Source organism: Carlito syrichta, unplaced genomic scaffold, assembly GCF_000164805.1.
Source record: "Carlito syrichta isolate Samal-C Ts95f unplaced genomic scaffold, Tarsius_syrichta-2.0.1 Scaffold312570, whole genome shotgun sequence".
NCBI classification, from domain to species: domain Eukaryota; kingdom Metazoa; phylum Chordata; class Mammalia; order Primates; family Tarsiidae; genus Carlito; species Carlito syrichta.
In genome coordinates this window covers 324,813-347,028 of record NW_007256666.1, presented here as the reverse complement: position 1 = coordinate 347,028, position 22,216 = coordinate 324,813, and the positions used below count along the sequence as shown (strand labels likewise).

Here is a 22,216-nt window from a genome sequence, read left to right as displayed (position 1 = left end):
CGCCGCTTCCGGCCACCGCAGCCTCGACCTGCTGGGCTCCGGCGATCCTTCCACCTCAGCCTTCCAAGTAGCTAGAATTACAGGCGCGCGCAACCACACCCGGCTGATTTTTTGATTTATTGTAGAGATGAGGTCTTGCTGCCCAGGCGGGTCTCAAACCCACGGGCTCAGGCAATCCACTCACTTCAGCCTCCCAAAGCCACAGGATTACAGGCTGAGCCACCGAGCCCGGCTTCAATATTAAATTTTAAACTAACTTCTATAGACTGTACTAATGAGCTACATTTTATTCTGTGGTCGCCAAACCATAAACCTACCAATTTACTCTTTAACATCTATTCTATCTCATTCCCCAATGCATTATGATTTCAATTTTTAACCTTCTCCCCAACATATCATTTTTACTCAGGATTTTGCTCAAAAGTCTTTGTTGGAGAGATAAAAAGAGTGTCAAAGATGCTGAGCCCAATATTGGTCTACCACATTCTTGTTTCTTATCTTTTTTCAGTTCAACATTTCCTTTAAGTTCTTAATAAAAGTAGTCTGGAGTGAAGAGTTAAAAAGAAACTACTCATCATTACCATATTGTATCAGAAGCTGAGTTGTTTTTTCAGATTTTTTTTTTTTTTTTTTTAGTTAGAGTCTCAGTCTGTTGCCCAGGATGGAGTGTAGTGGCATGCTCACAGCCACTGCCGCGCCTTGACCTACTGGGCTCAGGCAATCCTTCCACTTCAGCCTTCCAAGTAGCTGGAAATACAGGCACGTGCTACCACACCCGGTTAATTTTGTTGTTGTTGTTTATTGTAGAGATAGGTCTTACCAAGTTACCCAGGCTGATCTCGAACCCCTGGGCTCAGGCAATCCTCTCGCCTCAGCCTCCCAAAGTACTAGGATTACAGGCTTGAGCCACCATGCCCAGAGGCTGAGTTCTTTGGAAGAGGTCTGGTGAGTGTGTAAGAAATTTTTCAAGAAAATGATTTCTACCTTGGAAAATAAGGTCAATTAGAGGGAACAAAAGTGTTATAAGTTAAATGAAATAAAAAGCAAACCGTAATAATTAACCAAAAACGTACTGCAGAACTAGAGAGAAACTGCTTTTGCATATAATGGAGATGAGCCGCTCTTCAAAAGATACTGCCAAATGCTAGATGATAGGCTGTTTATATCAGTCAGCTCTGATTAACATTTGGTAAATCCCATTATACTTGGCACAATGTCATACATCTGGCAAAGTATGGATTTTTCATTCACTAAAGTGGAGATAATAAAACAAATGCTAAGTATACAGGACTGTTTGTTTCACATGATTTGATACTTGTGTACTAAGCTTAAGGTGCCCTTCTTTCACCTCCAGATCATGAATCAGTTCCAGTATATCCAGATGTACCCTTAGGCTAAGTCTGAATGAATGACCAATCTCCTTCTGAATCTAATTATAAACCCAAAGAAATCCAAGATCAGGTTAGTTTAGGGTTGAAGTCAATGTTCTGAAGTATCATGAAACAGGAAAATCCCAAACAGACTCATAGGGATAAGGGGAGGCTGGTTTCATAAACTCAAAGAGGCAACTTAACTCCCAAGCAGTCTTCAGCTACTTTTGTCCAAAATGGCCTTCTGGAAAGACCAATTTTAGAATGAAAAGGATATAAAAATCAAGCTACAAAGCACTCTCTGACTATATGCCAAAATATTCCAGTACCCTTTAAAAAATATGAGAAGAGGAAATTGAAAAAAATCAGAATTAAAAGGGCTCTTAAAACAAAACAAAAACCAGAGAACGTATTGTAAAGGTTTAAACTGAATAAAATGTTTCAGGTAATGAACATCTGATGATATTTAATCAAGTAATAGGCACTTGATAAATATTTGTCATTGCTTCCAAAATGCAGGAATAATCATTTTGGATTAGGACAAGTAAACAAATAAGAGAAAAGAGGCAAACCTAAAAATAGAGTGCTGAATGATAAAGTAAATGGGGTGAAATGCTAACCCTATAGGCGAATGGGTAACAGGTATATGAGTATTCTTTGTACTATTTTTGTTTTTGCAACTTTTTGTAAATTTAAAATTACTTCAAAATTCAGTATTTTTTTTTAAATGCTTTGGTAAAATAGGGTATACAACACATGTGAGTGGTCTCATAGCTCATATATATAGAATACCAAGGTTTCTTAATGCTAAACCATACACCTTTGTCACATATTGCGATGTTTTTCTCAGTTGATCACTAATCTTATGCCTTAGGTATTTGCTAAAAAAATTGTTGGAGTCAAATTTATCAATTTTTTCCTTTTTATGACTTCTGAATTTTTCAAAAACATAGAAAAAACCCAATCTAACTCCAGATTTAGAAAAATTCACTCATATTTTCTTCTAATAAATTTATAATTTCTATCTTTTCTAAAAAACCTTTAAGTCTTTAAAATTTGTGGAATTTACCTAATGTTAAATTTTATTATTATTTTTTCCCAAAAATGTGGTCAGTTATCCCTACCAATATGAAATGATAACTTTACCACTACATTGGGTCTAGATTCTTTTTTCTATCCAATTATCTATCGTCTATTCTTGTACCAAGAGTCACATTACTTTGATTCCTACAGCGCTTTAATAAATTTTACATCAGGTCAGGCTTGGTGGCTCAGCCTGTAATCTCAGCACTTTGGGAGGCCGAGGTGAGTGGACTGCCTGAATCCACGGGTTCAAAACCAGCCTGGGCAACTTGGTAAGACCGCATTTCTACAATAAATAAAAAATTGGCTGGGTTTGGTAGTGCACACTCATAGTTCTGGCTACTTGGAAGGCTGAGGCAGAAGGATCACCGGAGCCCAGCAGGTCGACGCTGGGGTGGCAGTGAGTGTGTCACTGCACTCCAGCCTGGATGACACAGTGAGACTACAACTCAAAAAACAAACAAAAAAAATTTACATCTATTAGGCCTACTCACACTTATATCTCTTCTTTTCAGCTTCTCCTGGGAAAACTCACACATTATTTTTCCAGAAGAACTTCTGAGTTACTTTGTCAAGTTCCAAAAAAGAACATGATCGTTATTTAACTGGGAATATACTGGATTTATAGATTAATTTTGGTAAAAATTTACCTTTGTAATATTGAGTTTTTCAACCCAAGAATGAAGTATGTCTTCGAATTATTTTTCTTTCATGTGCATCAGAGTATAATTTTAAAGTTTTCTTAAAACAGAGCTGTCATATTTCTTCTTGTTTTTTTCCTAGGTATTTTATTGTTTATAATGCAATATTGAATGCAATCTTTTCTTCCTTTACATTTTCTAAAAAGTACCATAAGGGCTTTCAAGAAATATTTGTTGACTGAGCTCAGTAGCTCAGCCTGTAACCCCAGCACTTTGGAAGGCTGAGGCAAGTGGACTGTCTGAGCCCATAGGTTCAAGACCTTGGTGAACTTGGTGAGACCTGTCTCTACAATAAATAAAAAAGTAGGCGGGGGCGTGATCGTGCGTGCCTATAGTTCCAGTTACTTGGAAGGCTGAGGCGAAGGATCACCGGAGCCCAGCAGGTCGATGCTGGAGTAGCCATGAGTGTGTCACTGCACTCCAACCTGGGCAACAGAGTGAGAGTCTCACTCAACCAAAAAAACAAGAAATATTTGTTGACTATGTTAAACAGAAAAACTGATGCTTTTTAATATAAATTCTGCAACAAATAACCTGACTAAACTCTACTATAGTTTCTAATTCTTTTTTTAGCTAATATTCTTGAGTATTCTGGGTATACAATCATAACTATTTCACCTCCTCTTTTCCAATATTCAGGTATCTTATTCATTCTGTTTTATGTCTAATTGACAGCAATTAGAGAATTGTGTTAATAGTAGCAATAATGGATTTCCTTGTCTTGTCTATTTATAATGGAAATACATTAGTGTTTGAACATCAAGCATGAGCTATGGCTTTTGATTTGAGGCCAATATCCCTGAAAGTCATTGAGAACGTTATCAAAAAATATACTACTCAAAAATGGCAGGCCCAGATAGTTTTACAAGTAAGTTCCAAGAGTGGTTTATTTCAGTCAGAGTCACTCTGTTGCCCAGGTTGGAGTGCAGTGGCACACTCATGGCCACTGCAGCCTCGACTACTGGGCTCAGGTGATCCTTCTGCCTCAGCCTTATAAGCATTTGGAACCACAGGCATGCACCACCACGCCCAGCTAATTTTTTTTTTTTTAATTTATTGTAGAGATGAGGACTTGCCATGTTGCTCAGGCTGGTTTCAAACCCCTGAGCTTAAGCAATCCTCTTGCCTCTGCCTCCCCAAAGTAATGGGATTACAGGTATGAGCCACCATGCCCGGCCTCAGGTATGTTGCTATAGTACTCTTTTATTTTTTGAGTTGGGAATCTTACTCTATCACCTAGACAGGAGTGTAGTGGTGTGATCACAGCTCATCACAGCCTCAATCTCCTTTGCTCAAGTGACTTCCCCCCTTAGCCTCCCAAGTAGCTAAGATTACAGGTATGCACCACCATGCTCAATTTTTTATTTATTTATTTTTGTAGAGACAAAGTCTTGCTATGCTGCCTAGGCTAGTCTTGAACTTCCGAGCTAATGTGATCTTTTTGCCTTAGCCTTCCAAATTGCTGGGATTAGGCCGGGTTCAGTCTGTAATCCCAGCACTTTGCGAGGCTGAGACATGTGGACTGCCTGAGCCCACGGGTTTAAGACCAACCCGGACAACTTGGCGAGATGTCGTCTCTACAATAAATAAAAAATTAGCTGGGTGTGGTAGTGCGTGCCTGTAGCGCATTCCGGCTACTTGTAAGGCTGAGGCAGAATGATCGCCGGAGCCCAGCAGGTTGATGCTGGGGTGGTCATGAGTGTGCCACTGCACTCCAGCCTAGGTGACAGAATGAGATTCCAACTCAAAAAAAAAAAAGTGCTCAGATTACAGGCGTGAGCCACCATGCCCGGCCTACATTACTCTTTTATGCTTAATTTCACTTGTTAATGCTTTATCTAGGATTTCAGCACAATCATCATTAATAAAACAGACCTGTAATTTCTATATTTTGTCAGCTCTGAGGTCAGTATAACACTGGCTTTATAGAACAAATTTGGAAACTTTCCCTTTTTACTCTTTTTACCCTGAAACAATTTGTATGTTTTTGTAATTTGTTTGGTACTTAACTTAGTAATTTTTATATTTGATCTTTTATTAGTAAAATTTTCAAGCATATAAAAAACAGAAAAACCAGTATAACAACTTTTTCTGTTCAAACATTTTAAGATAAAACATAGTCACCATGACATTTCACTCCTAAATATTTTGATATTCATCTTTTAAAAAAAGAGGAGGTCAGGCACAGTGCCTCATGCCTATAATCCCAGCACTCTGAGAGGCCGAGGTGGGAGGACTGCTTGAGCTCAGGAGTTCAAGATCAGCCTAGACAACATAGCGAGATATCAGCGCTACAAAAACAAACAAACAAACAAAAAATACAAAAAGGGCTGGGTTTGGTGGCTCACACCTATAGTTCCAGCACTTTGGGAGACCGAAGCAAGAAGACTGCTTGAGGCCAGGAGTTTGAGACCAGCCTGGGCAACACAAAAAGATTGCATCTCTACAAAAAAGCAAAATAAAAAGTAAAAAATTAGCTGACTCAAAATTGTGCCACTGCAGTTCAGCTTGGGTGATACAGTGAGACCCTGATTCCAAAAAAAAAAAAGCCAGGCATGGTGGCATACACCTGTAGGTCCAGCTACTCAGGAGGCTGAGGCAGAAGGATCGCCTTAGCCCAGGAAGTCAGGTTGCAGTGAGCTGTGACTGTGACACTGTGCTCCAACCTGAGCGACAGAGTAAGATCCTCATGCAAGAAAAAAAAAAGGACATTTTCCTACATAATTATAATGTCATTATTTCATCTAATAACATCAAAAATAACTAAATACCATCTACTTTCTCAACCATATTCAATTTTCTTAATTCTTTCCAAATCTTTTATATGTGTTGAGATCAATAACCACACACTGTATTTGATGGTTATCTCTCTTAAGTCACTTACATCTAAATTCATCTCCCACCCCATCCCTTTTATTCTTCAGGATAGAGACCAGACCAGTTTTCCTGTAAAAAGTCCTACATTCTATGTTTGTTTTAAAATGTATTATATTCTAGATTTATCTTCCTTGTGGTATTGTTTATTTTGTTCTTTTCATTCATCTATCCCCTATCTAGAAGTTATATCTAAAGACTTTATGAAGTTCCAGTTAAACATTTTTGACAAGAACATTTCATAAGTGAGGCTATATGCTGACATTTTTCAAACAATTTTATTCTGATATAATTCACATACCATTGAATTTACCCATTTAAATTAAAGAATTCAATGATTTTTAGTATGTTCCACCACAGTTTTAGAACATTTTCATCACCTCAAAAAACCCCACAAAACCCCATACTCTTTAGCCATTTCCCCTCCACCCCATTTCCCCTCCAACCCAATACTTCCATACCTCATTGCCCTAAACAACTACCAATCTACTCTCTGTCCCTGTTTATTTGCCTTTGCTGGACATTTCATATAAATGGAATCATGTAATACATGGTCTAACTGGCTTCTTTTAGTTAGCATGTTTTAGGGTTCCTCCATGTTGAAGCATGTATCAATACTTTATTTCCTTTTCTAGACAAATAATATTCCATTGTATGAATATACCACATATTGGTTAACCATTCATCAATTGACGGACATTTGGGTTGTATCACATTTTGGCTATATGAATAATGCTGCTATGACCATTATCTTCAAGTATTTAAACACTTGCTTCCAATTCTTTTCAGTATATATATAGGAGCGAAGTAGAATTGCTGAGCCATATGGTCATATGGTAACCCTGTCTGTCTGTCTGTCTATCTATCTATCTATCTAATCCATCCATTCATACACCTACTCCATCCATCCATCCATCCATCCATCCATCCATCCATCCATCCATCTATCCATCCATTCATCCACTCATTTATGTGAGTTGGGGTCTCACTCTGTTGTCCTATCTATCTATCTATCTATCTATCTATCTATCTATCTATCTATCTATCTATCTATCTATTTATCAAGTTTGTGTCTCACTCTGTTCCCAGGTTGGAGTGCAGAGGCATGAGAGCAGCTCACCACAGCCTCAACCTCAGGTGATCCTTCTGCCTCAGCCTCCCCAGTAGAGGCACATGCTACCACAATCAGCAAAGTTTTAAATTTTTTGTAGAGACAGAGCCTCACTATGCTGCCCAGCCTGAGCTCAAGCAATCCTACCACCTTGGCCCCCAATGTGCTGGGATTACAGGCATGAGCTACCGCGCCCAGTTCTATAAACTATTTCAGAAATTGCCAGATTGTTTTTCAAAGTAACCGCACCATTTTATGTTTCTACCACAGTGTATATGGATTCTAATTTGGTTGCATCCTTGTCAATGCTTGTTATTATCTGCCTTTTTTAATATAGCCATCTTAGTGGGTGTAAAGAGGCATCTCATTGTGGCTTGGATCTTAACTTCTCTGATGACTAATGCTGCTTAACATCTTTTCATGTGCTTATTGGTTATTTATATTATCTTCTTTGAAGAAATGTCTATTTAGATTCTTTGCTTCTTTTTAAAATTGGGTTATTTGGTATTTTATTATTGAGTTTTAAGAATTCTTCACAGCCGGGCTCGGTGGCTCAGCCTGTAATCCTACACCTTTGGGAGGCTGAGGTGAGTGGATTGCCTGAGCCCGCGGGTTCGAGACCCGCCTGGGCAACTTGGCGAGACCTCATCTTTACAATAAATCAAAAATGAGCCAGGCGTGGTAGCGTGCGCCTGTAGTTCCAGCTACTTGGAAGGCTGAGGTGGAAGGAGTTCCAGCAACTTGGAAGGCTGAGGTGGCCGCTCCCGGCCACTGCACTCCAGTCTGGGCGACAGAGTGAGACTCCAACTCAAAAAAAAAAAGAATTCTTCACTGCTAGTTCTACATAAAAGTCACCTATTAGCTATATAACCTGCAACCACTCTGTGGGCTGTCTTTTCACTTTCTTAATAGTGCCATTTGGAGTACGAAGGTTTTCAATTTTGATTAAGTCTAATTTATCTATTTTTACCTCATGCTTTTGGTGTTATTATCTATGAATTTATTGCCAAATCTGAAGTCCTGAAGATATATCCCTGTTTTCTTCTAAGAGTTTTATAGTTTTAGCTCATACATTTAGGTCACTGATGCATTTACGGTTAATTTTAATGTATCAAAAAATACCTACATAGCCAGGTATGGTGGCTCATGACTGTAATCCCAGCACTTTGGGAGACACAGGGGAGAGGACTGCCTGAGACCAGGGATTCAAGACCAGCCTGGGCAACTTGGCGAGACCTCATCTCTACAATAAATCGAAAAATGAGCCAAGCATGGTGGCCTATGTCTGTAGTTCCAGCTACCTGGAAGGCTGAGGCAGAAGGATCACTTGAGCCGAGCATATTGAGAATGTGGTGGCCATGAGCATGCCTTCAGCCTGGGTGGCAGAGTGAGACTTTGACTCAAAACAAAACAAAATTTTTACATACATGTGTGAGCTAGGGGTCCAACTTCAGTCTTTGGCATGTGGATATCCAGTTGTCTCAGCAAGTATCATTTGGTGAAAATTATTCTTTCCCCATTGAATGGTCTTAAAATCAGTTGACCACGGACATACAGGTTTCTTTCTGGACACGCAACTCTATTCTAATGAGCTGTGTCTATCATTATGCTACTACAACACTGCCTTGATTACAGTTGCTTTGTAGTTAAGTTCTAAAATAGGAAGTGTGACTCGTTCAACTCTGTTCTTTTTCAAGACTGTTTTTGACTATTCTTGGTCTTTTGTAAATGTATGTGAATTTTAGAGTCAGCTTGTCAGTTTCTAGCTGAGATTCTAATAGGAATTGCATTGAATCTATAGATCAATTTGGGGAGTATTGCCATCTTAACAATATTAAGTCTTCTGATTCAGAAACACAGGATGTTTTCTGCTTATTTAGATCTTCTTTATTTCAACAGTGCTTTATAGTTTTCAGAGTATGTTTTGAACTTATCTTGTTAAATTTATTCCTAAATATTTAACTCTCTTTGACAATAGTGTAAATGGGATTGTTTGGATTATTCATTGCTAATGTATAGAAATACAAGTAATTTTTATATAATTATCTTATACCCTGTAATCCTGCAGAACTTGATTAGTTTGAATTATTTTTTACAGATTCCTTAGGATTTTCTGTATACAAAATCATATGATTTGCAAAAAAAGCTAGTTTTACTTCTTCTTTTCCAATGTGGATGTCTTTTACTACCTTTTTAACCTAAATGCCTTGGCACAACCTCTAGTACAATATTGAATAGATGCAGCAAAAGTGGACTTCTATGATATTAGCTATGAGTTTTTCATAGATGCCCTTTATCAGTTATGGAAGTTCCCTTCTATTCTTGGTGTGTTGAATTTTTTTTTTTTAATCACAAGAGAGTACTGGATTTTGCCAAACACTTTTGCTACATCTACTGAGATGATCAAGTGGCTTTATTTTTTATTCTATTTATATGGTGTATTACACTGATTTTCAGATGTTAAAACTATACACTACACAGGCCAGGTGCAGTTGCTCACATCTGTAATCTCAGCACTTTGGGAGGCCGAGGTGAGAGAACTGCTTGAGCCCAGGAGTTTGAGACCAGCCAAGGTAACACAGCAAGATTTTGTCTCTACAAAAAATAAAAAATAATTAGCCAGGCGTGATGTTATATGCCTGTAGTCCCAGCTATTCGGAGGCTGAGGTGGAGGTGGAAGGATCCCCTGGGCCCAGGAGGTCAAGGGTGAAGTGAGCCATAATTTTGCTACTGCATCCTAACCTGGGTGACAAAGTGAGATTTAGACTAAAAAAAAAAAAAAAGATGTACTACATTTTATATCACAGGAAGAGGTTTATTATGCCATATCACTTCACTATTAGTGACAATGTTAATACCAAAACAGGTGATGACAGTAGGATACCTTCATCATAAAGTTTCATTTTTTCCCCCTTTATGACTACCAAAGAATCTACAACTGGCAAATAATTTAGAAGTATGTAAATACTGTACATCATCAGCCTAAGTCTTAACGGTTTTAGCATCCATTAATGATCCTTGTCTGAATCAAATATTCTCGAAGGGTTTACAAAATGTTGATTTTTCAAATTCTATCATCCCTTCTTTATTAGCTAGCATTTCTGTAGAAAAAAGAGCTTTTTCCTGATGAACTAGAAATACTTAGTTACCACGAAATACAATTCTTACTAAAAAGGCAGAATAAATGCTTACTGCTATTACAACTTCTTGTCATGGTGACAAACAGGTTTCATTTTATTTAGCTCTCATTTAAGTTTCATTAGGAACTCGTGGATTTTTATATACTCAGTATGATGAATCAATTATAATAGTTACTTACTATTATTGATGCTTCAATTGTCCAACTAAGGTCAATGGGAGGGAACCCTTTCAAGCTGAGTTCCTACATTCTTTTGACACAAACACATCTATCTGTACAAGCTTATCTTATACACTCCATGACCCTGACATGGAATCAGGTATTTTAACAACACTGATTTCTTCTAGTGAGTAATGGTACTTAAGAGATTAACATCTGGGCCCTAAAGGTATTCACTGCAACAGAACACAAAAACTATTTATTAAAGTTTTGAAAAAATTAATCTGTGAAACTATTTGAGTATGGCATTTTTGGGGAAGTATTTTTTTGTGACAATTTTCTGAATTTCTTCAGTTACTGACCAAGATTTCTCTCTACTTTTGAAGAAATTACGGCACTATATACTGTTTGATAAAATAGCGCATTTTCAAATGTATTTGCACAAAGTCATTCAAATAGTATTATAGTCCTTTTAATTGCTTCTAGACGCAAGTTTCTAAGATTATTTCATCATTCTCATTTTCAATTGTCTATATCTGGGCTTGCTCAAGTTTTTTGTTTGTTTTTTTGCTTTTCTCTTGATTAGAATGTATCTATTTAATCTAATTGAATTTTTTTTAAGAAAAGCAGTTGAATTTATGTATCAATTCTACAGTTTTCCAAATCATTACATTCTGCTCTTTATCTAATTATTTCCTTTTGTTCTTTTAGGCTCATATATTGTTTACTCTTACTTATCAAGTTGATTGCTTTTTAAAAAGTATTCTGAATTCATCTTCTCATTGTGACTTCATCTCTCTTTAGAGAAGTTTTTTATTGTTGCTGTTTTTGCTTTTTTTTTGAGTTGGAGTCTCACTCTGTCGCCCAGACTAGAGTGCAGTGTCAGGCTCCCGGCCACTGCAGCCTCGACCTGCTGAGCTCTGGTGATCCTTCCGCCTGAGCCTTCCAAATAGCCAAAACTATAGGTGCGCGCTACCACGTCCAGCTAATTTTTGATTTATTGTAGAGACGAGGTCTCACCAAGTTGCCCGGGCGGGTCTCGAACCCATGGGCTCAGGCAATCCACTCGCCTTGGCCTCCCAAAGTGCTGAGATTACAGGATGAGCCACTGAACCCAGCCTCTTTAGAGAAGTTAACAAATCCTTAACTTCTCTGGAATGGGAAAAATCTCCTTACATTTAAATATGAGAACAAAAATATCAGGGTTATAAATGAAACTCAGTTTAATCCATACACCTAACATTTATTCTTATCAAACTTCAGTAAACTTGAAATAGTTAGCAATTAAAAAAATAATACTCTTACCTCTTTTATAGTACCTGCCCTTCCAGGTTCATGATTCACACAAAAAGGGCCAGTTTTCCATGCCTCTGTGTCTCCACAGTCACAAAACCCTCCTCCAGTAGAAGTATGCATCTGATAAATGAAAAATGGATTTGTCTTGATTTCAAAACATATTACAAAACATGAAAAATCTGTAAAGATTTAAATAATAAAGGCACACCAATACTTCAACCTTAATTGTCTTTAATGCAATAGAAACTGAATGTAACAAAAACCATTTGATTAGTTACCTAAAAAACAAATTAATAAACAAAAAAACCCAAATCCCAAATACCTCATAACAAAAATGAATCTTCAAAATTAATAAGAGCTTGAAATATAACTCCAATTTTAAAATAATGACTGCAGCCAGGAGCAGGGGCTCAAGCCTGCAAACCCAGCACTTTGGGAGGTGGAGGTGAGAGGACTGCCTGAGCTCAAGGTTTGAGACCAGCGGCCCTGGGCAACTTGATGAGACTTTGTCTCTACAATAAATCAAAAAATAAGCCAGGCGTGGTAGCACATGCCTGTAATTCCAGCTGCTTGGAAAGCTGAGGTGGATCACCTGAGCCCAGCAGTTGAGACTGTGGTGGCCATAAGCGTGCTACTGCACTCCAGTATGGGCAACAGAGTGAGACTCTGACTCAAAAAATAAAAATAAATAAATAAATAACAGTTGTTTAAGTTTTCAACTAATGAAGAAGAATAGATTGCAAGGTGTGCAAAAAATAAACTCTACAACACCTAGAAAGAGTAATGAGATGTTTTTATTAAACAAACAAAAAAAATTGATACTTATATAGTACTTAAGAAATGTACAAAGTTTTCATTTACACTGATGTCTCACAGCAATTAAAACTTATTTTAAAACTTTTTTATCTTGAATGTTCTTTTAAAAAATTATCTAAAATACATAACTCAGCTGGGCTCAGTGGCTCAGCCTGTAATTCCAGCACTTTGGGAGGCCAAGGCAAGTGGACTGCCTGAGCCTGTGGGTTTGAGACCAGCCCAGGCAACTTGGCAAGACCTCATCTCTACAATAAATTTTTTTAAAAAATTAGTCAGGCATGGTAACGCGCCTATAGTTCTGGCTACTTGTAAGGCTGAAGCAGAAGGATCACCAGAGCCCAGCAGGTTGATGCTGGGGTGGCCATGAGTGTGTCATACACTCCAGCCTGGGCAATGGATTAAGCCTCTGACTCAAAAAAAGAAATAAAATAAAATATGTAACTTGGGTAGAGAATGACGGCAACAACCTAATTTTGAATCTCCCCCAAAACTTCCTCCAAAACATACAATAAATAAAGAGAGCACTAAAACCACACAAGGTCTACACTTTCAGCATTGCCAGGAGACAAAAAATAAATATCATAACCTTCATATAACTTCCGAAGAGAACTCAAAGCCTGTGGGTGCAGACAGCAAGAGAGGGGAGCTTAAGTTATTCCATGAAAAAGAGCGGTGAACTCCAGAAGGCTTAGACAAAACACAAATAAAATCACCCCCAAAAAGAGAAAGCCTGATGCTAAGGGATAAAAAGTGAGCACAGGTTAGAATCTGATTCACGAAGAAAGTGAGTAGAACCTGATGTAGCAACCTCAAAGAAGCACTGCTTTCGTAGGAAAATCACACACGTTTTAAAAAGGTGGTAATTAAAAATGCGGCAATGAAGGAAAAAGGGAAATAAGAAGGGAATATTAAGGCTGCTACAGAAATGAGAAAGAAACAAGACACATCAAACTCTACCCTCACATCACCTCACATCATTACCACCACTACCACCATTATCATCTATAAAAGATATTATACCAAAAAGGGTAGAACTGACAGAAGAGAGCATTTATGACCCTGTCCATGAAAAGAATAGAAAAAAGCAGCCCACCTTCATACACTGTTTGTTTTTATTTTTAAAAAAGGAAAAAGTCAAATAAGAACCAAAACCCAATCACAAGGCTGAGGAAAATGGCAATACAATGCTCCAAACTGAATTACATAGCCTAAACAAGCATTTGGGAACATAAAATTATAATCAGATTAAAACATCTTTAATCAGAAATACAAAAATTAAGAAAGAAATGGGCAAAAAACAGTAATAAATGAGACAAAATGAGATAATCCTACCAGAAATGAATTCTAAATTACAAGGTGTCTAAGATACAGACTCAAATGAAAAGTTAATAAGTAACATTGAAGCAAAACTGGAAAACAGGAGAATAAAAATGAGATGAAGTAAAGACGTAGAGTCAGAGAAAAGGTGGCTGAAATGGTGGATAGGCATAAGAAAGCCAACACAAGTGTAACTGGAGTAACTGAAGAAGAAAATCAAAACAATAGAATAGAACTACTATAAACTATAAACTATACTACTATAAGCCAAAAAAAAAAAAAAAAACTTCCTGGAAATAAAGACCTGAATCTACAAACTGGAAGGGCCCAGGAGTCCATGAATAATAGAAAAAAAAATGCACAAGTGTGATCAACTCCAAAATATATCCTAGAAAAACTATTAGACTTTAAAGATAAAAGTCCTGAGGGTCTTCAGGCAAAGGATGAGCTACCATAATGGCAAGAAAATTAGACTGATATTAGACTTCTCAATAACAACACATAAAACAAGACAACTGTAGAGCAGCATTTTTAAGGAAAGAAAATGCAAACTAAGGATATTATTTTCAGTCAAGCTATAAAGACACAATTTTGAACATGTCAGAACTTAGGGAACACTGTACACATATGCCTTTCCTGGGATATCTACCCAAGCAAGGAGCAGCAAACTTTCTGTATAAAGGACTCAACTATGAATATTCTAGGTTTTAAAGGTCACACATTCTCTTCATATCACTCAATTCTACTGTTGTAGTCAGAAGCAGTCACAGACAATACAGAAATGAAAGGGCATGGCTATGTTACAATAAAACTTTATTTACAGGCACTGGAATTTTAATTACATATAATTTTCATGTATCATAAAGTATCTTTTTTTTCTACTATCTGAAAACAAAACTATTCTCAGCTTTCAGACCACATAAAATAGTGAGCCAGATATAATCTCAGCACTTTGGGAGGCTGAGACAGGAATATTGCTTGAGGCCAGGAGTTCAAGAACAGACTGTACAACATTTTTTTTTTTTTTGAGTTGGAGTCTCACTCCATTGCCCAGACTGGAGTGCAGTGGCCGCTCCTGGCCACCGCAGCCCTGACCTGCTGGGCTCTGGCGATCCTTCCGCCTCAGCCTTCCAAGGAGCTAGAACTATAGGCGTGCACTACCACGTCCAGCTAATTTTTTTTTTTATTTATTGTAGAGATGAGGTCTCGCCAAGTTGCCCAGGTGGGTCTCGAACCCGTGGGCTCAGACAATCCACTCACTTCAGCCTCCCAAAGTGCTGGGATTACAGGCTGAGCCACCAAGCCCGGCTCAGACTGTACAACATAACAAGACCCCGTCTTTACAAGTATTTAATAAATAAATAAGCCAGGCATACACTCTGCCCTGGACAACAGAAATCCTGTCTCTAAAAAAAAACAAAACAAGACAAAACCCCACAAAATGAACAGATTAGATAATAAAAGGTTACCAAAAATGGGTATCAGAACTCTATAAATATAATTATTAATAGTGAGGCACTCAACAGAACAAAAGTAACAAAAGAAATTAAAATAGGCCGGGCATGGTGGTTCACGCCTGTAATCCCAGCATTTTGGGAGGCAGAGGCAAGAGGACTGCCTGAGCCCAGGGTTTTGAAACCAGGCTGGGCAACGTGGCGAGACCCTGTCTCTACAATAAATCGAAAAAATTAGCAGGGCATGGTGGTGTGTGCCTGTGGTTCCAGCTACTTGGAAGGCTGAGAAAATAGGATCACCTGAGCACAGCAGGTTGAGGCTGCGGTGGCTCTGAGTGTGCCACTGCACTCCAGTTTGGGTAACAGAGAGAGACTCCAGCCCTCCCATCCCTAGAAAAGTAATTAGGAAAACATAACAGACTGCAATGTGTTAATTATAGACCCACCAGACTGGCTAAAATTAAAAAGACTGACTACACCAAATCTTGCAAGAATGTGGAGCCATGGGAACTCTTATATACAGCTGGAGAGACTATAAACTGGCATAATCAATTAAGAAAACAGTCTGGCCAGGCATAGTGGCTCACACCTGTAACCCCAGCACTTTGGGAGGTGGAGGCAAAAGAATTGCCTGAGCCCATTGGTTCGAGACCAGCCTGGGCAACATGGCAAGACCTCAACTCTACAATAAATCAAACAATTAGCTGGGCATGGTGATGCATGCCTGTAGTTCCAGCTGCTTGGAAGGCTGAAGCAGAAGGATCGCCTGAACCCAGCCAATCAAGGCTACAGTAACCATGAGCATGCCACTGCACTCCAGCATGGGTACAGAGTAAGATTCCAACTCAAAAAAAAAAAAAAGAAAGAAAGAAAACTATGTGATATTATCAACTATGACTGAAGATCATATACCCTAAAACTCATAATTCGATTCCAGATATATATCTTAGAGAAACTCCTCCATATATGTATACCAAAATATATGAACAAAAATGTTCATAACAGAATTGTTCATAATAGTTCAAAATTGGAAACAATCTACATATTTATATACAGTACAATGAATATATAAACAATATCATTTATTGAACACTATAAGGTCATATATACAGTATGATAACATCTATATACAATTCAAAAAACAGATCAAACTATTCAATATGATTTGGGTGAAAAGTCAAATGGGGAAAATAAAAACATTTATCACAAAACAAGGAAACCACTATCACAAAACACAGAGGTCAGTTTCTCTCAAGGAAGGAGACTGTGATTGAGAAGGGACAAATGAGAAGATTCTAAGATCTGGTAATATCTTATGTCTTGACCTGAGGTAGTAGCCACACAGGTGTTTTGCTTTACAGTGATTCTTTAAACTGTTCATATGTTTCATACAATCTTTTGTAGAAAAATTATATATCTCATCAAAAAAAATTTAAGGGACAGACCTCTTGAGGTAGATGTCCTATCACATCATATGTTTAATTAGAGGCTAAAAGTCAACCTATCAGAGCTGTTATAGGAGGAATTCAAGTACTGGTCAAGAATTTGGATGAGATGGCCATCAGATTCCTGCTAATTCAGAGTTTTTATGGATCTATTTTCATACCTTGTAACGGTGATTTTTATGAACACTATTCTGGAAGCAGTCCATACAGAGTACACATGTTGGATCAATCGCACAGTCCCTGAAAAAAGATAAAAAATTAGATTCCAAAATTTAGATGACTCTCACTGATGCTTAAGGTATAAATAATGTGATTGAGTTTCCTTCAGGGTGTACAAACTGAATATAAAAATGCTTCAAAAACTGAATTCCAAAAACGTTTTGAACAAAGATAATACTGCTAGTATAATTTCAGCCTCATTTTAGCCATATATGAGTTTGTAAATTAGGATGAGTGTTTGGTTTCATTTATTAAATCATCCTCAAAATTAAGTTTTTACCTGGCTTCAAACTGTCAAATTACAATTCAAAATTAGTTGTGTGAAAAAGGATCAGTTTTTTTCATTATCTACCATCATCTCATTCTATTACACTAATAAATGCATTTTACAAACATTGACTACTCATTGTTAAATAAAAACGGGATAAGGACAAAATTCATTAGAATGCGAGCACCATAGGAGCAAAGATTTTAATTTATTTTGTATATTGATATGTCCCTAATACCTAGAACAGTGCCTGGCACAATGGGTACTCAATATTTATTGAATAAATGTTTTAAAAAATTCAATTCTTCTTAATCTCTCCCCTAATAACTTTTTTTTTTTTTTTTTTTTGAGTTGGCATCTCACTCTGTCATCTAGGCTGGAATGCAATGGCATGATCATAGCTAACTATAGCCTCAACCTCCTGGACTCAGATTATCTTTCTGCCTCAACTTACCAAGTAGCTGGGACTATAAGCATGCACCACCATGCCCATTTAATATTTTTATTTTTAGCAGAGATAAGGTCTTGCTATGTTGCCCAGGCTGAACTCAAATTCCTGCTCTCAAGCAATCTTCCTACCTTTACCTCTCAAAGTACTGGGATTATAGGCATAAGTCACCATGGTTGGCCTGCTAATGACAACTTTTAAAATGTATGATTTTATTTAACACTTTCAGGGAAATATTAAAAACAGTATAAATTAGTGTAAAGTGAAGGATTAACTTTCTTCAATATTTTATTTAAAAGAGTTGAAGAAATGAAATTGAAAAGTTTTGAAATGAATTTGAAAAGGCTAACAGGAAATAAAGACTGCCTAATAATATTCTGTAAAATATTATCTATTGACCTATTTAGGAACAGGAATTCTTACCCTCAGAACTACTCACATTTTGGACCAGATAATTATTTGCTGGGGGTAGACTAGACTGTCCTGTGCATTATAAGATGTTTAGCAGGAACCTTGGCCTCTACCCACTATGTGCCAGTACAAATTCCCAGTTGTAACAATTAAAAATGTCTCCATGAAACTTTTGGAGACATGAGATCTACAAATGTCTACTATGCTTCAGTTGAAACTGACTGAGCTTTAGCTAAAAATATATAATAAGATAAATGAACCTTACAATGCTATATAGCAAAATAGTACACAAAATGCAAAAGCTTATTTTTTTCCTGAGAAAAGAACATGAAAAAGAGAGTATGTTTTAAACAACTGTGAACTACTCATAAACCAGTCAGGCCTAGAATTATAATGAAGCAAGAATAATTATCTGTATTTATAAAGTCTAAAATTTCATACTCCTAACCTAAACTACCTCTAATAAAGGAGAAAAATTAAAAGTGCTACTAAGATTTAAAAGTCAAAACATTTCAGGAAGGGGTAGGGAGTAGTAAAGTTCTCTGTGCTGCCATATTTAAGGCAAATGACCTTACAAAGAACAAAAAACCTAAAAAGCTGTTTCCAGTTTCCCTACCACTGGTCTCTCCTATTCAACTAAATTTCACCAGTTCTTATAGGTCCAAAATCCCTTACCTGCAATTCTGAAATCCAAAAAGGCTTGAAACTAGAAGTTGTTTTTTTGTGTTTTTTTTTTTGTAGGTATGGCACCAAATCTCACTTGGTGACAAAAATGAGCTCACATGACACGAGACTATAGACTTTAATTATACTAAGTGTTGTGAATATTCATAGGTTTCTTACAGAAATGCTGTGTTTCATTACAGGGTCCTGTTCTGAATCTGCTGGGAAAGTAGTCAGAATTCTGAAATACACCTGGCTCTAAGAGTTTTCAATAAGAGTATATTGACTACATCATAAACAAGGTTACAGGCTCGATGGTTCAGCCTGTAATCCCGAGCCTTTGGGAGGCTGAGGTGAGTGGATTGCCTGAGCCCGCGGGTTCAAGACCTGCCTGGGCAGGCGAGACCTCATTTCTACAATAAATCAAAAAATTAGCCGGGCGTGGTAGTGCACGCCTGTAATTCCGGCTACTTGGAAGGCTGAGGCGGAAGGATCATCGGACACCAGCAGGTCGAGGCTGCAGTGGCCGGGAGCGGCCACTGCACTCCAGTCTGGGTGACAGAGTGAGACTCCAAGTCAAAAAAACCTATCAGTTATACACTTTTATAGAACAGAAAGAAAAAGTGAGAGAACTGTTTAACCAGAAGTCATATATTCAAAAACAGGCTATACTAGCAAAAACAGACTGTAAGTATATAATAAAAGGAAGTTAATTAACCAGAACTAAATGTAGTTTAATTATAAGTAGTAATAAAACATGAAAGGTACATTATAAAATAGGTACAAAATACCAGGACTGTAAATTATAACCAGCGCTGCAAATTTCTAATTCTTACCTACAAGAATATGTTGTCTCTCCACTTTTGAAAACCTTCCCACAGAGCTGAAATGCTCCACTGTGTTTCAATTTCTCTAAGCAAATATCCGGATCTTCTCCAAATAAGTACCATTCCAGTGGCATGAATATTGACATTTGTACACTTTCCTCCTGCTTTTCCACATCTGGGTCCATTTCAGCAAAATAAATTTCTGGCACCAACTGTGCCAAATGATGCAAGAAAGCAGTATAAAAGTCAACTTGCTGATCCCACCACTGAAAGAGAACAAGATGAAAATTAGACTTTCTTACAAGCTTTGTCTTAATGATCTAGGGGCACAAGTAATGGCATAATTCTGTACTTTCAAAGTGATTTATAATAGATCTTTCCTTCACCAATACAAAAGGAAAATGGGTGATTAAAAAATTAACCTTGGAAATAAGTAATTGTCCACATAACGCAGATGCCTGGGGAAAAAAAGAAGAGTATGTATAGTAGATGAGAATTACCCTTCCCTTCTGGAATGGCCAATTCTTACTGTGTAAAGGGGATTCTATTACCAGGTACAAGTTGTACAGACAAAGCATTCCCTCATACTCTGTTTTAGGGAACCATAGTGTTTAATAAGAGATCAAAACAAATACAAGCCAGAGTTTTGCAAACACAAAAAGCACTAACCATAAAATTTAACCATAAAATTAAAAAAAAAAAAAAAAAGATAAACTGAACCTTGTCAAAAGTAAAATCTTCTGCTCTTCAAAAAAACACCTGTTACAGATGGCTTATTTGCAAGTGAAAACATGTTCAACATCTTCAGTCATAAGGGAAACTCAAATTAAAATGACAATGAGATACTGCTATTCAGCATATTAGAGTGGCTAAAATAAAAAACTGGCAGCATGAGGCTGCGCACAGTGACTCACACTTGTAATCCCAGTACATTGGGAGGCCAACACAGGAGGATGGCTTGAGCCCAGGAGATTCAGGCTGTGCTATGATCATGCCACTGTACTCCAATCTGGGCAACGGAGTGGAAATAGCTATATAAAATTAACACAGGACCACAGGGTACAAGCTGTGGAAGAAACCCAAACTCCACAGAATTGCAGCTGTGGTTAGAAATTAACAAATTTGTTGTTTCTAAATTTGCTTTTCTCCTTGAATGACTGACTGACTGCCCATAGTCACTTCAATAGAGAGCAACTGATTGATTATCTTTGTGCCCTAATCCCTGGAGAGGAGTGAAGCTGCCACTACACTCTAATGGACCCATGATCCCACCTGGACTCAAGACACATACCAAGGACACATACTGACTCTACTGGACCCATGACACCTTTCCAGAAACTGGCTCTGGGCACCTAGATAGCTTCAGTGGCTTCATCCCCAACCAATCAGCAGTGCCAATACCCTAACTTCCAGTCTGCCAAATTATCCTTTTAAAATCTTAGCCTAAAATTCCTGGGAAGGTAGATTTGAGAAATATCTCCCATTCTCCTCTCTAAGCTGCTTTGTAACGATGATGATGATGATGATTTTTTGAGTCTGGATCTCCCTGTCACCCAGAATGCAGTGGCACAATCACAGTTCACTGCAGCCTTAACCTCCCGGGCTCAGGTGATCCTTCTACCTCAGTCTCCCGAGTAGGTAGGAGTAGTAGGTAGTAGTAGGCATGTGTCATCATGCCCAGCTAATTTTTTCAATTTTTTTGTGGAGACAAGGTCTCATCATGTTGCCTGGGCAGGTCTCGAATTCCTGGGCTCGAGCAATCTTCCAACCTTGGCCTCTCAAAGTGCTAGGATTACAGGTGTGAACCATTGCACCCGGACTTGCTTTGAAATTACTGAACTCTTTTTCTACTGCAACAGCTGGCTTTTCTGGGCAGCAGGCATAAGAACCTAGTCAGGCTGTAACAAGCACAAGACTCAGTCTCAAAACAAAGCAAAACAAAACAAAAAGAAAACTGGCAATATCAAATGCTAACTAGGCCAGAGCACTGCCATACCTATAGTCTCAGCTACTTGGAGGCTGAGGTGGGAGGATCACCTGAGCCCAGGAGTTCAAGGCTGTAGTGTGCACTTATGAATAGCCACTACATCCCACCCTGGACAACACATAGAGAGACCTTCTCTCTTAAAAAAAAATACACAAACTTATTGAAGGAGTTTTATAAGCTGTCAATACAATTAGAATTAAGATGTTAAGTAAGGTTCCATACTAGGTCACTAAGGAGATATTTGACTTTATATATAAGACTTTCTGAGTTTGCTCCCATGAACCTCATCCAATCACAAACAAATTCAATTCAATAAAATTTTATGGAAAATATGTTAAAGTTAGGTGTTACTGCAGGGAATTAAACCAGCCCATTTTCTTTGAAGGGCAATTTGAAGACAGTCATTAAAAGTTTTAATTTATGTATCCTTTGACCCAGAAATTCCAACTTCCAGGAATTTATTGCTCAGATAAACTCAAATATGTATAAAGAAAGTATTTTATTTGTAGCATTATTTATAATAATAAAAGACTGGAAGCGGATGGGTTTGGTGGCTCAACCTGTAATTCCAGCACTTTGGGAGGCCAAAGCGAGTGGATTGCCTGAGCCCGCAGGTTTGAGACCCACC

General features: G+C 37.7%; 1 protein-coding gene across 1 annotated transcript in view; it reads right to left on the bottom strand.

The window, feature by feature from the left end:
• UBR1 (ubiquitin protein ligase E3 component n-recognin 1) overlaps positions 1–22,216 on the bottom strand; it is a 144,870-nt gene that overhangs the window by 103,976 nt on the left and 18,678 nt on the right. The window contains exons 2-4 of the mRNA XM_008069944.1: positions 19,611–19,867; positions 16,927–17,005; positions 11,743–11,853 (exon numbers count right to left, since the gene is read on the bottom strand). Of these exons, the coding sequence (XP_008068135.1) occupies positions 11,743–11,853; positions 16,927–17,005; positions 19,611–19,867 (447 nt within the window). The remainder of the gene's footprint in view (positions 1–11,742; positions 11,854–16,926; positions 17,006–19,610; positions 19,868–22,216) is intronic.